We start from the raw sequence: 12,420 nt of genomic DNA on the forward strand, positions 1-12,420 counted from the left end.
CAGAATGGCTCAGCAAACATCCTTGGTTTTGTTAAAAATCCATCTGCTCCTACCTCCACTCCGGCAGGGATTTTCCGGTTTTCTCCGCGGACAATTCGAAGGGCACTGCCGGCTGGGGGCTGTAGTTTTTCATTCTTTGCGGGGCCGAGAGCAACCGAGAACTACAACTCCCAGAGACCCCTGCGCCTCCAGGAAGTGAGGTGTCTGCAGAAAAAAAAAGATGTCAGCGGGACGCTGGCGGTGTAGGGTTGTGGGTGGTTTTCGTATAAAGGAGCCGGGCCCTGCCCCTAACAGGGTTAAGGGCTTTCGGCACGTGAGGCGGTGACAGAGAAGTTCGGGCCTGGGAGTCCAGGGATGCAGATCCGGGGTGTGAGCAGGGGGCCCCGGTGCCAGGGCAGTTTGGAGCCAACCAGCAAGCCCCGCCTTGGCCTTAGCGAAACCCTTCCTTTTCCTTTTGCCAGGATCCTCCTGGGGACGGTTGCAGGCTGGGCTATGAGGACGCTTCCACTGCGCCCAGCCCCACTCGTACTTCCGGGGAGACTGCCCTGAGCCCAGGCTGGCGATGAAGAGCGACCCTTCGACATCTGCAGCCCCCCTCCGGGGCCTCGGGGGGCCCCTCCGGAGCAGCGAGCCGGTGCCCGCCGCCCCAGCCCAGTCGCTGGCGGAGGTTCTACTGGAGGAGGCGGCCGACCTCTTGGTGGTGCACCTGGACTTCCGGGCGGCGCTGGACACCTGCGAGCGGGCCTGCCGCAGCCTGGCCTGCGATGGCCAAGCCGAGGACCACGCCGGCACGTAAGTGCTAGGCTCGGTTCCTGTGGGGGGCTCTTGCACGGGCCTCAGAAACCTCAGGGTTTCTGACATTCTCGTATTGTACACAAGGAGTGTGAACAGCTTAAAACAATTTTTTGGGGGGGAGTGTAGTACCTTTCTGAAAGGTGGGCCGCTCAACCACCTATTTCCCGGGAGAGGAAACCGAGGCACACTGCACAACGAGGAAGAGTTGCTGAAGCCTCGTGGTAGAATGAATGTACATTCCGTGTTAAATTATGTCAGCAGGGGTGAGCAGGCGACAAAGCCTTTTCCTGATGTCCCCCAAGTATATATGCTCCCCGGACCTTTGCTGAGGCCGGACACTGGGAGTCAGGGCACTGGGAGTTCCTGTTGCCGTCCTGGAAAGGGCTTGATGATTGAAGAACCTGGAGAGAACCTTGGCCCTGGCGCTGCAACCTCTTCTGGCGACGAGGGGCACCATTTCTCTGGATGATGCAGTTGTAGGTCATGCCGGGGCGGAGGCCTCTGGGGAGAGAATGGGCAAAGCTGACACCCCCCCACCCCGCCCCCGAGGAACATATCCTGCGGACCCCTGGAGCTGAGTTTGGGAGGGTTGTGTGGGAGCTTGTTGCAGCGATGCGGAGGGCTGTTCCAGGCTGGATCTGGAAGGCGCCCCACCAGGTGGTGCTAAGGAGCTGGCCTGGGGTTGCACACAACTGCTCAATGCTCTTTGCTCACCTAAAGCAAAGCCTGCGCATGCTCCTTCCACCTACACACCTCTGCTAGGTGTAGTCATTTCCCTTAGGGTGGTCCCACCTGCTCATTGAAACCAGATTCTACTTGGACAACAGTTGATTTGTCCCCGGGGAGTTTATAGGAAGTGTGTGTGTGTGTGTGTGTGTGTGTGTGCAACAAAACATGCCATATGAACATTTTCCACATGTCTGTGAGTTAGTTCATGAGACCAGTGGTGAGCTCCCCCTTCTGCCTCTCCGCCATGCTAAGGGGGAGACCAGAGAGGAATCCTGCTGAGCTGAGGTCTGGGAAGGAACAGTCCCCAGGTAGAAGTGTCCACAGCATAATTTTTGTTTTCTCCCAGCAGCTCCTTGGAGGTGAAATGTGCCCTGTGTGTTGTGGGGATCCAGGCTCTGGCGGAAATGAATCGTTGGCAGGAAGCCCTCTCCTGGGTCCTTCAGTACTACCAGGACCCTGAAAAGCTACCCCCCAAAGTCTTGGAGCTGTGGTAGGTCCTTGTTGCCCAGCCTCTCCTTCCTGAGTCGGTGCTAGCTCTCCCCCGACCCAGTTCTCTCCCAATGTAATGACTGCCTAGTTCGTTTCTTAAAGCCCTCAAAACAGCAATAAAGGATGAGGTGACGGGAATTCAGGAAAAGGTCGAGGAATGGGGGACGACAGTGAGCGTGGGGGGTAGGAGGAATGAAGCTGGCTGGCAGAAGTGGGGCTCACTGGAATGGAGGGAGCTGCTTTTTAATTTGATAAAGAAATTTTATTTATTTTGTTGTTGAGACTATAATGCCTCGAAATGCACACCAGCAGTTTCTCCACGTGCCATTAAGTGACCGTCATCTCAGTCTGCAACTTGTGCAGCCGCCCTCCCCAGTGCCATAAGCTCACTGCCCCGAGGCTCTCATCTCCGCTCCCAAGTGGGATCCCACGGACATAGTCGGGAAAGAGCCTAATGCTCGAGGCAGTTTGTTTTTTTTAAACTGGTTGCGTAAGATAAACAAGTTAGCAAAACTACTGCTTAGCTTTTAAAAAAGACTTCAGGGGAAATTTTTGGTTTAAGGTTTAAAAATTATCTCAGGGGTTCATCCCGCCTTGTGGCTCCAGGAGTCCGGAGTCCCTGAGAATTTGATAGTTCTGCATTCTCTCCGCCTGCCTTTTAAAAAAATTTTTGATCAAGATTCTTCCATAGAATCTGGTCAGAATGCCCAGCAATGGTTGCTGGGCCCCCTCCAGGTCTGCTTTCACGGCAAAAGAGGCAATTGTTCTTGGAAGCAACTGTACCCATTCCACGGCCTCCTCTTTTTCACTGATGCTTTTCTTGATACTTGCTAAAACTCCTAATTCTTACCCAGAGGAAGGGTGTGGATAGGAGTCGGTAAACTGTTTTGAGGGCTGTGGGAGACTGACTGTTTTCTCTTGGGGTTTGGATTCTTTGGGGCTACAGTGTCCTCCTGTATAGCAAAATGCAGAAGCCTGGCATCGTGCTGGGTGTGGTCAGTGCCTGGCTCAGAGACTCACACAATCAGAGCCTTCCAGAATACAGAGCCTTGGCGGATCTTCACCTGCAACGGGTGCTGCTGCCCCTGGGCCGCTGGGCTGACGCGGAGGAGCTGGTGGTAGGCTCCGTGGCCTTGGGTGCGGAGCAGCGGCAGGATGCGCTCCAGGCCATTCGCACAGCCAGGCCACAGCGGAAATGCAGACATCCAGGCTCTGAGGAGGCCCAGGAGCCCAGCCTGGCAGGTAAGACATCACCCATGGTGGCCTTCATAGAGTGAAAGTTGTGGGCTCTCCTTGAACCTTGGGAGCCATCGTGGCATTCTGGAGAGCTCAGGAGCCAGGCTATCTATCTGAGAGTAACTCCCAAATGTACAGAGTAAGCAGCGTGCCTGGTAGCTCACCTGACAATGGGAAGAGACTGTCCTTGTGGGGAGGTGTTGCTAGGTCTCAGAACCTTGAGTCCCCCCCTCTTTTTATTTTTAACTTTTAAAATGGTGAATGAGGTGAATGTTTCCAGAGGAGACCATCAGCTTTACAGTCAACAATTCATACACATTCTGTTTCAACTCCTGCATCTTCAATCCCTTCATTGTACCATCTCTTATCCCACTTCTTCCCTGTGCCTCCCGTTTCCACCCCTCCTCCTTTCCGAAGCCTCGGAATGGTGCCTTGAGTAAATGCTGCCCTTTTGATCTCAAAAGGTTGATTATTCTAATGTGGGAGTGAGTTCAGTTCCAGACCTGAAAAGGTAACTAAGGGTCCTGAGTCTCAGGGTCCTGACCGGTCTCTATCTGACCAGTAAGCCTGGTCTCTTATGATTTTTCTCCCATTCTGTCCAGGACCTTCTAAAGTGATCCTTTTCAGGGAAGTTGGTGGTGGTAGCAGGGAACCCTTGACTCTTTATCTCTTGATAGTCATCATCCTTTTGGGGCTAATCAGTCACATTCTTCTAGAGCAGTGGTTCTCAACCTTCCTCATGCCGCAACCCTTTAATACAGTTCCTCATGTGTTGGTGACCCCCAAGCATAAAATTATTTCGTTGCTACTTCATAACTGTCATTTTGCTATTGTAATGAATCGGGTGACCCTTGTGAAAGAGGTCCCGACCCCCAGGTTGAGAACCGCTGCTCTAGAGGTTCTCTCACGAGAGCACTCGCTTCCACCCCTGCTGGTTTGGGTGGGATGTTACTCCTCCTTTGAACACTGTCTCAAAGGTAGAGCCAGCTGGTCTATGTATGGAGAGTGGCTGAATTGAAAATAATAAATCAAACCGAAAACTTGATAACTTGATGTAGGAGATAAAAGCTACTTCTGTGTAGCTTGGGGTCCCCCTGCCCAGCATCCTTTTCTTACTAAAACTCTTCTTCAATGATTGCTACCTACCCCTTCAAGGGCAGCACACTCAGCCCATTCGGATGTAGTTTTACCATATGGCTCCAAGCCTGGGCACCACACAGCTGGCTAGCGTCATACAAAGGTACACACACACACACAAGTTTGCCCGTGGACGTCAGGGGCCTTCCTATGATGCCTGAATTCTTTTCAGCTCCTTATCCAGGGATTAGCAAGGCCTGGGTGGGGAGCCTTGGTTTCTACCAGGCCCATGTGGCTGTCTAAAACATCACCTGAGGCCACAGAGAATCATCACTTTAGTAATGAGCCTGCTGCATCCGGTCACTCCATTGACCTCCCGGGGGGTTCCTTTTGAGGCTCCTCATGTCCTCCTCAGGTCGTATGCTCGAGCCCATGGCTCTGAGTGAGCAGAGCCGATTGTCGTGGCTTGCCCTGACACGAAGCCCCGCCTTTCTGCACAGACTCCTTGTCCCACAAGTTCCTATCACTACTGATGTTTCTCCGCCGGCTGTGGGATGCTACGTTGAGCCGCGTCTCCTCAATGCCCTTCAAAAAGACCCTGCTGGCCGCTGTGATCCTCTGCCTCCTGGTGGTGAAGTTTGACCCAGGTGAGTGATGATGCCTCTGCCCTCCTGCCTTCCTTGGCGCCGGGCAGTTAACAGGGCCTGGCTTGTGAGCGCAGTGCTTTTCAGCACTCCCACCCAAGAGCCCTACTGGGGACGGAGGCCCTTCTGTACCTCTTCCCTCTGGTGCAGCCTCACCGGGAAGCAGAGGCTGGGCCTGGGAACCCTGTGAGTAGTTCACCCCGTTGAACCCTGGAGTCTGAACCCCCAAGTCAGCAGCTCTGTCCAGGCGTGATTGCTGACTCCCAGGCCAGTCGCTGTGAGCCGACCGGGCTCAAGGCCATGATCCCGTGTGTGTGGAGCGCCCCAGAGGGGTTTCACACAGCACACAGCAATGCACCCATTTCTACACATACCATGCAGGCACATGGGGAGGACGTCCTTCAAGTTGTGCAACCATCTACCTACCGCCTCCTCTTTCATGTCGACTCATGGTCCTGCGCGGGGCCTGTCTAATCTTGGGAGGCACTGCTGTCAGTTTGACCCCAGACAGGTAGTTCTTAAAAGAGCACCATGCTCCGGGCACACACCAGGTGCCTGTGTTATCGGGAGAATCAGAACAAGCATCACCGCTCTCTTTTACATGCGTGCAAACGTGCCAAGACTACAGGGGGCCTAATGCAAAATATGTGCTTTTCATAATGAAGAGGGGGCTGCCAGCGAAACTGTTCCCCACTGCGAGGGCCGCAGAAAGCCTGAGCAGAGGGAGAGGGGCTCCAGCTTGGCCCAGTGGGGAGCACAGATCTTGGGTCTCTCTGGGTCCTGGGAAAGTGAACCCCCTTGAGGTCCAAGCCTCCAGACCCCGCTACAACTGCTGTTTCTTGCCTTAACCTTTAGATTTCCCCTTTTTCCGTTTCTCTTGTTCACCCAGCTTTTTTCTCTTTGGTCATAACCTCACAGTTGTCCTTGTAATCCCCTCCCTAAAGGCTGCGTGGAAATTCCCTCTGAACTGCTTGATGCAGGGTTTATGGAAGAGTCACCGGATAGCTTTCAGGAAACCTGCGGCTAGTTTATCTTCATTCTTCGTCTACTTTGTTCCAGAAACATAAGCATTGAGAAAGCGCCCGTGAAGATTGCAGCCTCAGAAAGGCGATACAGGGTTACAAGGAGTCCAAATCACATCCGTGGCAGAGGGTGGGGGTGGCTCTTACAAGGAGCCCTGTGGCGCATTAAGTGGCTCAGTAGATAAGGCCAGTTGTGTGAGCCCACCAGCCACTCCGAAGAAGAGAGAGGTGGCAGCCTGGTTCTGTCAAGATTTACAGCCTCTGTTTTCTAGGGTCACCGTGAGTCAGCCTCGGCGCGATGGCAGCGGGCTTGGTTGGGTTTGGGTACGGCTCTCATACTCCCTGTAGTCTCATAATCACTAATCCCCTACGTGGGTAGGGCACAGGGCCATTTGAACTTGCCCCTCAGGCCGCTCAGGACTTCTTCAGGAGGGCCTGAGCTTCGGCAGCCTTCTTGACCCACTGCAATGATGGTGGTGTGGCGGGAGAGGAAGACTTGCCTTGGCGAGCAATTCGAATTTCAGGAGAAAGACTTAAAGGAGATAGTTAACAGCTGAAGGGTCCGGAGGTGCAATTGTACGGCGATAATGTCTAAAGGTCATAGTAAAGTCATAGAAGATAGGAGAGAGAATAATATAAAGGAGTCAGACACATTTCATAGTAGCGTGCTCACCTCTGGGATGGCCATGATCTTAGGATCATGGTCCATGGAGAGAGAGAATTTATTTCCAATCAAGGCATAGATACACTTTCAGGGACATGCAAGCCCCCCCAGTTATGTCAAAATGGGAAGGGGCTGTATAATAGGCATACATCAATTGGAGGGTGACAAGCTAGGGGTGTACACGCAATCGAAGAGTCGGCACTAAGGGTACACATGTGACAAGATGGGCGGACCCTAGATTCAAGATGGCAGCCCAACTCTGGTCTTCCTTGAGTTGACTTGTCTCTGGGCTCTCCTTCAGGGAAGCAATCCACTATCCTTATCGGCAGGGAGAGGGGGCCCCCTGAGGTGGGACAGACAGTAGGGTCTGATACCCTCAGGGTGATTGCCTCTAAGCAGCTGACCACCTATCATGCTAGCAAGCAGTGTCCTAGGCCTGGCATACAATATAGGGAACAATTTGGGGGAAAACCCTTTTGTATCCCACAATAGAGTGCCAGTCTCTTTCTTTAAAGACAAAGGCTCCCCCCCTACTTTTTGAGAAAGACATCTGTGCCTCCTGTGTGAAAAGATCCCATGAAACCCCCACAACAGCAATTTAGGTCAGGAAAGAACAACACAGCTGCAATTGCAGTGAGGTAGTGCTGGATTTTCCTTTCTTTGCCAAGACCACTGTGTTACAAACGAGAAGCACAACAGTGAAAGGCTTGGCAGTTAACCCAGAGGTCGGTGGTTCAAACCCACCTGGTGGCCTAGGGGAGAAAGATCTCCAACCTATGCCAGCACGGCCGCAGCCTGGCACGCTCTGCTCCGGGGAGGACTGCAGCTCTGCCACAGGCAACACATGGAGGCCATGTGGACTTGATGCCACGCCACAACCGGATAGAAATAGGTGTGATGGTCACCTGGCGCAGACTCGGGGACGATCACTGTTCTTGGATCTTAAACACTTAGGTTAAACCTGGATCTCTCCTCAGCCAATGTGAGGTCACGGTAATTCAAGTGAAGAAGAGAGACCCCGGACAATGTACTGTAGAGAAAGCACGAGTCTGTCTTGCTGGGCTTGGAGGAGGAGTAAGCCACATAGGCACAGACATGGAAACCAGGATGTTGTACAAGCCTCAGTTCCCAAGGGGTGGGGAGAGGGCCCTGAGTGCGGAGGAGGAGGGCGGAGGAAAGGTGGTTCATAACAGTCTTCCCTCCTCCCTGCAGCCTCGCCTTCGTCCCTGCCCTTCCTCTGCAAGCTGGCTCAGCTCTTCCATCGGCTCCGGGAGGCCGCGTTTGCCCCCCTCTACCGGCCCCCTGTCCAGGACTGAGTGGTCCTTCCTCAGGAACCTCGTCTTCTCCATTCCCCACCAGCACAGAAGCGGGGTCACTCCGTCCGTTGCCTAACCTGGATTCAGTTGGATCCCCCTGGGGGTGGGGCCAGCTCGCTCCAGGGAGTGCTGATCCAATCATTTGAACTGTGTCTACCTGCCTGAATGCCCTCTCTTGGAACCCCATTTTTCTTGGGCTCGTGGGTAATGTGGAAACCAAGTGGGGGCCGAGGGGCCAAGTCCTTCAAAACAGGCCTTACACCCAGAGGCCCCTGGGGAAGAGGATTAGGAAGGAGGAGCGTGTCCCTGAAAAACCTTGCATCTGGGCTAAGTCAAAGAGTGAAGTTGTTCATGACGTTGGAAGTTCAGAAAACTCGAGAGAGTGACTTCTGTCTGTTCATGTGCTTGGAAACTCCATCTCTGAGAAGCAGGCCATCAGAGGCCTGAGAGGGCCTCTCTGTGACCCCTCACTGCTCCCTGCAGGTCTGGCATGTTCCCAGGGGCCCCCAGGTCTCTCAGGCCTCATACTGTTTGGACCAGGGCACGGCTTCCAGAACCACTCAGGTGACCGTTGGAAACAAAGTCGGCTGCCTGGCTCTGAGCACTGGGTAAAGCGATCTTGCTGGGCCTCCTGGGGTTCAGTTCGGCCTTCCAGGTTGCCAGTGGCCAGCTCTCTCTGTGCTGTTGCACTCAGTATCTGCCCACCCGGCCCTCCTGTGCGTCCCCTTCCCGCAGCAGGAGTGTTTCTGTACTGTGTCCGGTGGCTCGCTCACAGTGTCTGCTTGCTTCCTTAGCAGACACTGGGGTGTGTGCCCCGCCCCCCTCCTGTGCCCTGCTGTCCTAGTTTTGTGCCGTTGTCTGTATAACGCACACGGTCTCTCGCTGGTGTGGCCTTCAGAAGTAGGCCAGCCTCCAAACCAAGTCCGAACAGCTGAAAATGGAACTGGGTAATCAGGTGAGCTGGAAGCATGCCTGGAAGGGGGGCACCTTGGGAAGAAGGGACGTGAGACTTGGAGGCAGTGAACAATAAAACCGGAGAGGGAGGCAGCCTGAGCTTTCTGTCACGCACACAGTCTCAGGCACTGGGCCGTCCTGCCCAGGGTGCAGCAGCTGTGGGGTCAGGACGGTGGAGCGCTCCGAGGAGCAGGGCCAGCCTCAGTGGTGGCAGTGCCTCAGTCAGGGATCCCAAAGATTTATAGGAAATCTTTCCCTTGGTGTAGGAGACCTGGTTGTGTAATGGGTGGAGCTCTTGACTGCTTACCCAAAAGGTTGGCTGTTTAAACCCACCCACTGCCCTGTGGGAGGAAGATGTAGCGGTCGGCTTCTGGAAAGATTCTAAACCAAGCTCACTGCCATTGAGCCCATTCGGACTCACGTGACCTCATAGGTCGGAGCAGAACGGTCCCTGCAGGGTTCTGACATGGACACCTTACAGGGGTAGAGAGCCTCGTTGTTCCCTGAGGGGTTTCAAACTGCCCCGAGAGGCAGTTCTATGCTGTCCTAGGGGCCCCTCGGGTCACAGTGGGCTCCACGACAGTGGGTTTGGTTTTTCAGGAGCTCGCTTTAAAAAAAAATGGGTAGAGAGTCAATCAACCTCACAGATCCTTGGGACAATCTGATCCTCGGGGAGTGGTCCAAACCTTAGGAAACCTACTTTTAGAAGTAGGCTTTTATGTGGAGCTTAGAACTTGGGAGAGAAAGGGAGGCAGTTGAGCTTCGAGATGCATTCAAAAGAATGATTTCTCTAAAATGAAACTGCTTCTGTTCAAGATCCTCCACCAAGTTCTGTAATGGCTTCCAAGTGGCCCCCAGGAGAAAGCTCAGGTGCGGCCTCCTGGCGATGCAGGCCTGCCAGGCACCGGCTTCAAGTAGCACCTCCACTTTCTCCAGGGCCTCTCTCGTTGAGCATGCCGCCCTCCATGCACAGCCAGTCACAGCTCTCTGGGCACCCCAGGCTTGCTCTTAACCTTGCTGCCCCCAAGAAGCCCTTTCTGCCTGTCTGGCGAGCTCCTCAGCCTTCAGGCCTTGACCCGGGCTTGCCTCCACCGGCTTCCTTCCAGAGCCCTTGGTCCCTCCTGTGGGAGTGGCTCCATGGCCGTACCCTCGGTGACCGTGAGCTCTCTGCCGTTTGGTTTGTGCTGGTAAGAGCTGGGGCTCTGCCCGGGGTGGGGTGTCTGAGTTGGGGTCTCTAACTCTCAGTGAGATAGTAACTGAATTCTGGCCGCAGCGTTCTCGCTGGTCAGAGCCTGGGCTCTTTAGGGATTGTTTGGTGAGTAATGAGATCACGGAGGTGCTTAGCACACACCCCTGCCCCCGGCACAAGTGCTCGGGAATGGTAGCTGCCACCAGAATTCACGGTGCCCCCGTGCCTGGCAGAGTGCCTGGGAGTCGGGTGCAGGGTCGTTGGATGGAGTGACTCCAAAGAGTTATTGGGAAGAGGCTGATGCACTGTGGGGTCACAGTTTGGTGCTCATCTCCAACTCTGCCACCCCTCCTACCTGTCCAGTCGGGAGGAACTCAATCCAGACCGCTCCAATGACCTTGACCTTTCCCAAGGATGCAGGTTAGTGCTCGGGGTCACAAGTGAACCAAGGTTTCCTGGCTCGGCTCACCCCTACCCTTCTGGGGCAGCTCGCTTTGCCACGTGTGGCTCCCGAGCCTTGGTGCCACTCATGCAAAACCACAGGCGCTCAGTCGGTGCCACACGCGGTTCCCAACACTTAGTGCTAACAGGGCAGTCGATGCAAACTGGCTCAGTCATTTCTTTTTACAGTGACTACATGTTGAAACAGTAAATCTCTTGGAGAGCTCGGGTCGAATACAATATACTATGAAAATGCATCCCACCTGTTTCTCGGTGTTTTCTAAAATGGGACTTGAATACAGTGACCCACGATGGCTCACATCTGTGGCTTCCGTCACCTGTCTGCCGACACGATGCTCAGCACACACTTCCAACTGTACGAGGCAACAAGCCCTGGAAGTGGACAGCAGAGGCGCACCTGCGTGGGAAACTGCCTCGTGGCATATCCAGGAAGGTCACAGACGACCTATGCCCTACCATCGAGTCTCTCGACTCAGGGACCCTTGGGGGCAGAGTAGAACTGCTCCCCGGGGTTTCCGAGGCTCTACGTCTCCCGGGAGCAGAGCAGGTCATCTATTAGAGAGAGACCATGGCTGTCAGGTGGTTGGTGACCCCATGCGTGTCCGTAGAACTGCATTCCAGAGGTTTGCTTCTTGGTTAATGGTTTCATGCTTTAGTTTTTATTATGGTTTAGATGAATGCTTACAAAGGCCCTTTTCCATCTCCCAAGGCCCATTTCCACAAGGCAGAGTGAGACAATGCCTCTACCTTCCATCCCTTCTGGAGCTCTGATGGTGTAGGGTTGTGGTGACCCCCCAATCATAAAGTTATTTTAACTGTCATTTTGCTACTGTTATGAATTGGGCGACCCCTGTGAAAGGGGTTGAGAACTGCTGGTGTAGGGGCTACTTGGGCTGCTAACCACAAGGTCAGCAGTTCAAAACCACCAGCAGCTTCACCAGAGAGAGACAGGTGTTCTACTCCTGTGGAGAGCTACAGTCTTGGAAACCCATAGGACCAGTTTTCCTCTGTCCCCTAGGGTCGCGTGGGCCAGAATGGACTCCATGGCAGAGCGCCCACCCCTTGCTGCCCTATTCTGACATGGGTAGGGCCCTCGATTTCTGTGACTGGGCTCTATACCACACGGTGACCACACAGAACCCACAGATGTTGCACTTCATTAGCAGGTTGATTAGGGAACCTAACAGGTTACAATTCAGATGAGACATGCTCAGAGTTGTTTAATCAGGACAGCCCATTTTCTGTCGTGCTCACAGGCAGATCTGAGTCTGGCTCTTAGCTTCTTGGCCTGGCCTTTACCCTGCTCAAGCAAGGTTACAGAGCTCTTCTGGGCTGCTAATATATGCCTTGCAGGCACGCAGTTCAGCTCAGTCAGCAAACTCAGCTACCCAGTTAAGTGTCCGGCATGCACCATAAGCCAGCCTACTGCCCCCAAACATTTAAAAATGGTTAAAATAGCAGGGTGAATAAAGCTTTAACTCTGACATGAACAGGTGGAGCCTGTTGTGATTCTGGCCTGGCCCCCCAAAATAAAAAAATCAGCTGTTAGAACTACCCGTGGCTCTGAGGGAGACTACAGACTTGGAAACCCTATGGGGCAGTTCTCTGTCCTGTGGAGTCTATGAGTCAGAGCCGACTTGAGTCCAATGGGCTTGGGCTTTATGGCAGGCTGCTTTAGTCTGACCAGTCTCCCTCCCCACCTACCCTCTGGAATGTAATGGATGGTTTCCGAGAAAATGCAGGGCTCTTTTCGCATCTCTCTGTGTCCATCTGAGTAGACTAGAGAAACAAACTCATAGACACTATGTGTATAAGAAAGAGCTTTATATACAAGAGCAATTGA

At 53.7% G+C, this 12,420-nt stretch overlaps 1 protein-coding gene across 2 annotated transcripts; it reads left to right on the plus strand.

Moving 5' to 3' along the window:
* The first annotated feature begins 226 nt into the window (after positions 1 to 226).
* Positions 227 to 10,813, plus strand: PEX26 (peroxisomal biogenesis factor 26). 2 transcript variants are annotated; one of them, XM_045295928.1, is made up of 6 exons: positions 227 to 369; positions 462 to 792; positions 1,871 to 2,014; positions 2,960 to 3,255; positions 4,827 to 4,973; positions 7,869 to 10,813. In XM_045295928.1, exons 2-6 carry the CDS (start codon positions 563 to 565, stop codon positions 7,970 to 7,972), a joined length of 921 nt encoding a protein of 306 aa, XP_045151863.1. In that variant the 5' UTR covers positions 227 to 369; positions 462 to 562; the 3' UTR covers positions 7,973 to 10,813. The 2 variants fall into 2 exon arrangements, with proteins under 2 accessions (XP_045151863.1, XP_004710337.1); XM_004710280.2 differs by having other exon boundaries at positions 227 to 792; positions 1,874 to 2,014.
* Positions 10,814 to 12,420: the final 1,607 nt, after the last annotated feature.

The sequence above is a fragment of the Echinops telfairi genome, unplaced genomic scaffold (genome assembly GCF_000313985.2).
Source record: "Echinops telfairi isolate 266 unplaced genomic scaffold, ASM31398v2 ScPeMD7_6273;HRSCAF=7185, whole genome shotgun sequence".
Taxonomy (NCBI): domain Eukaryota; kingdom Metazoa; phylum Chordata; class Mammalia; order Afrosoricida; family Tenrecidae; genus Echinops; species Echinops telfairi.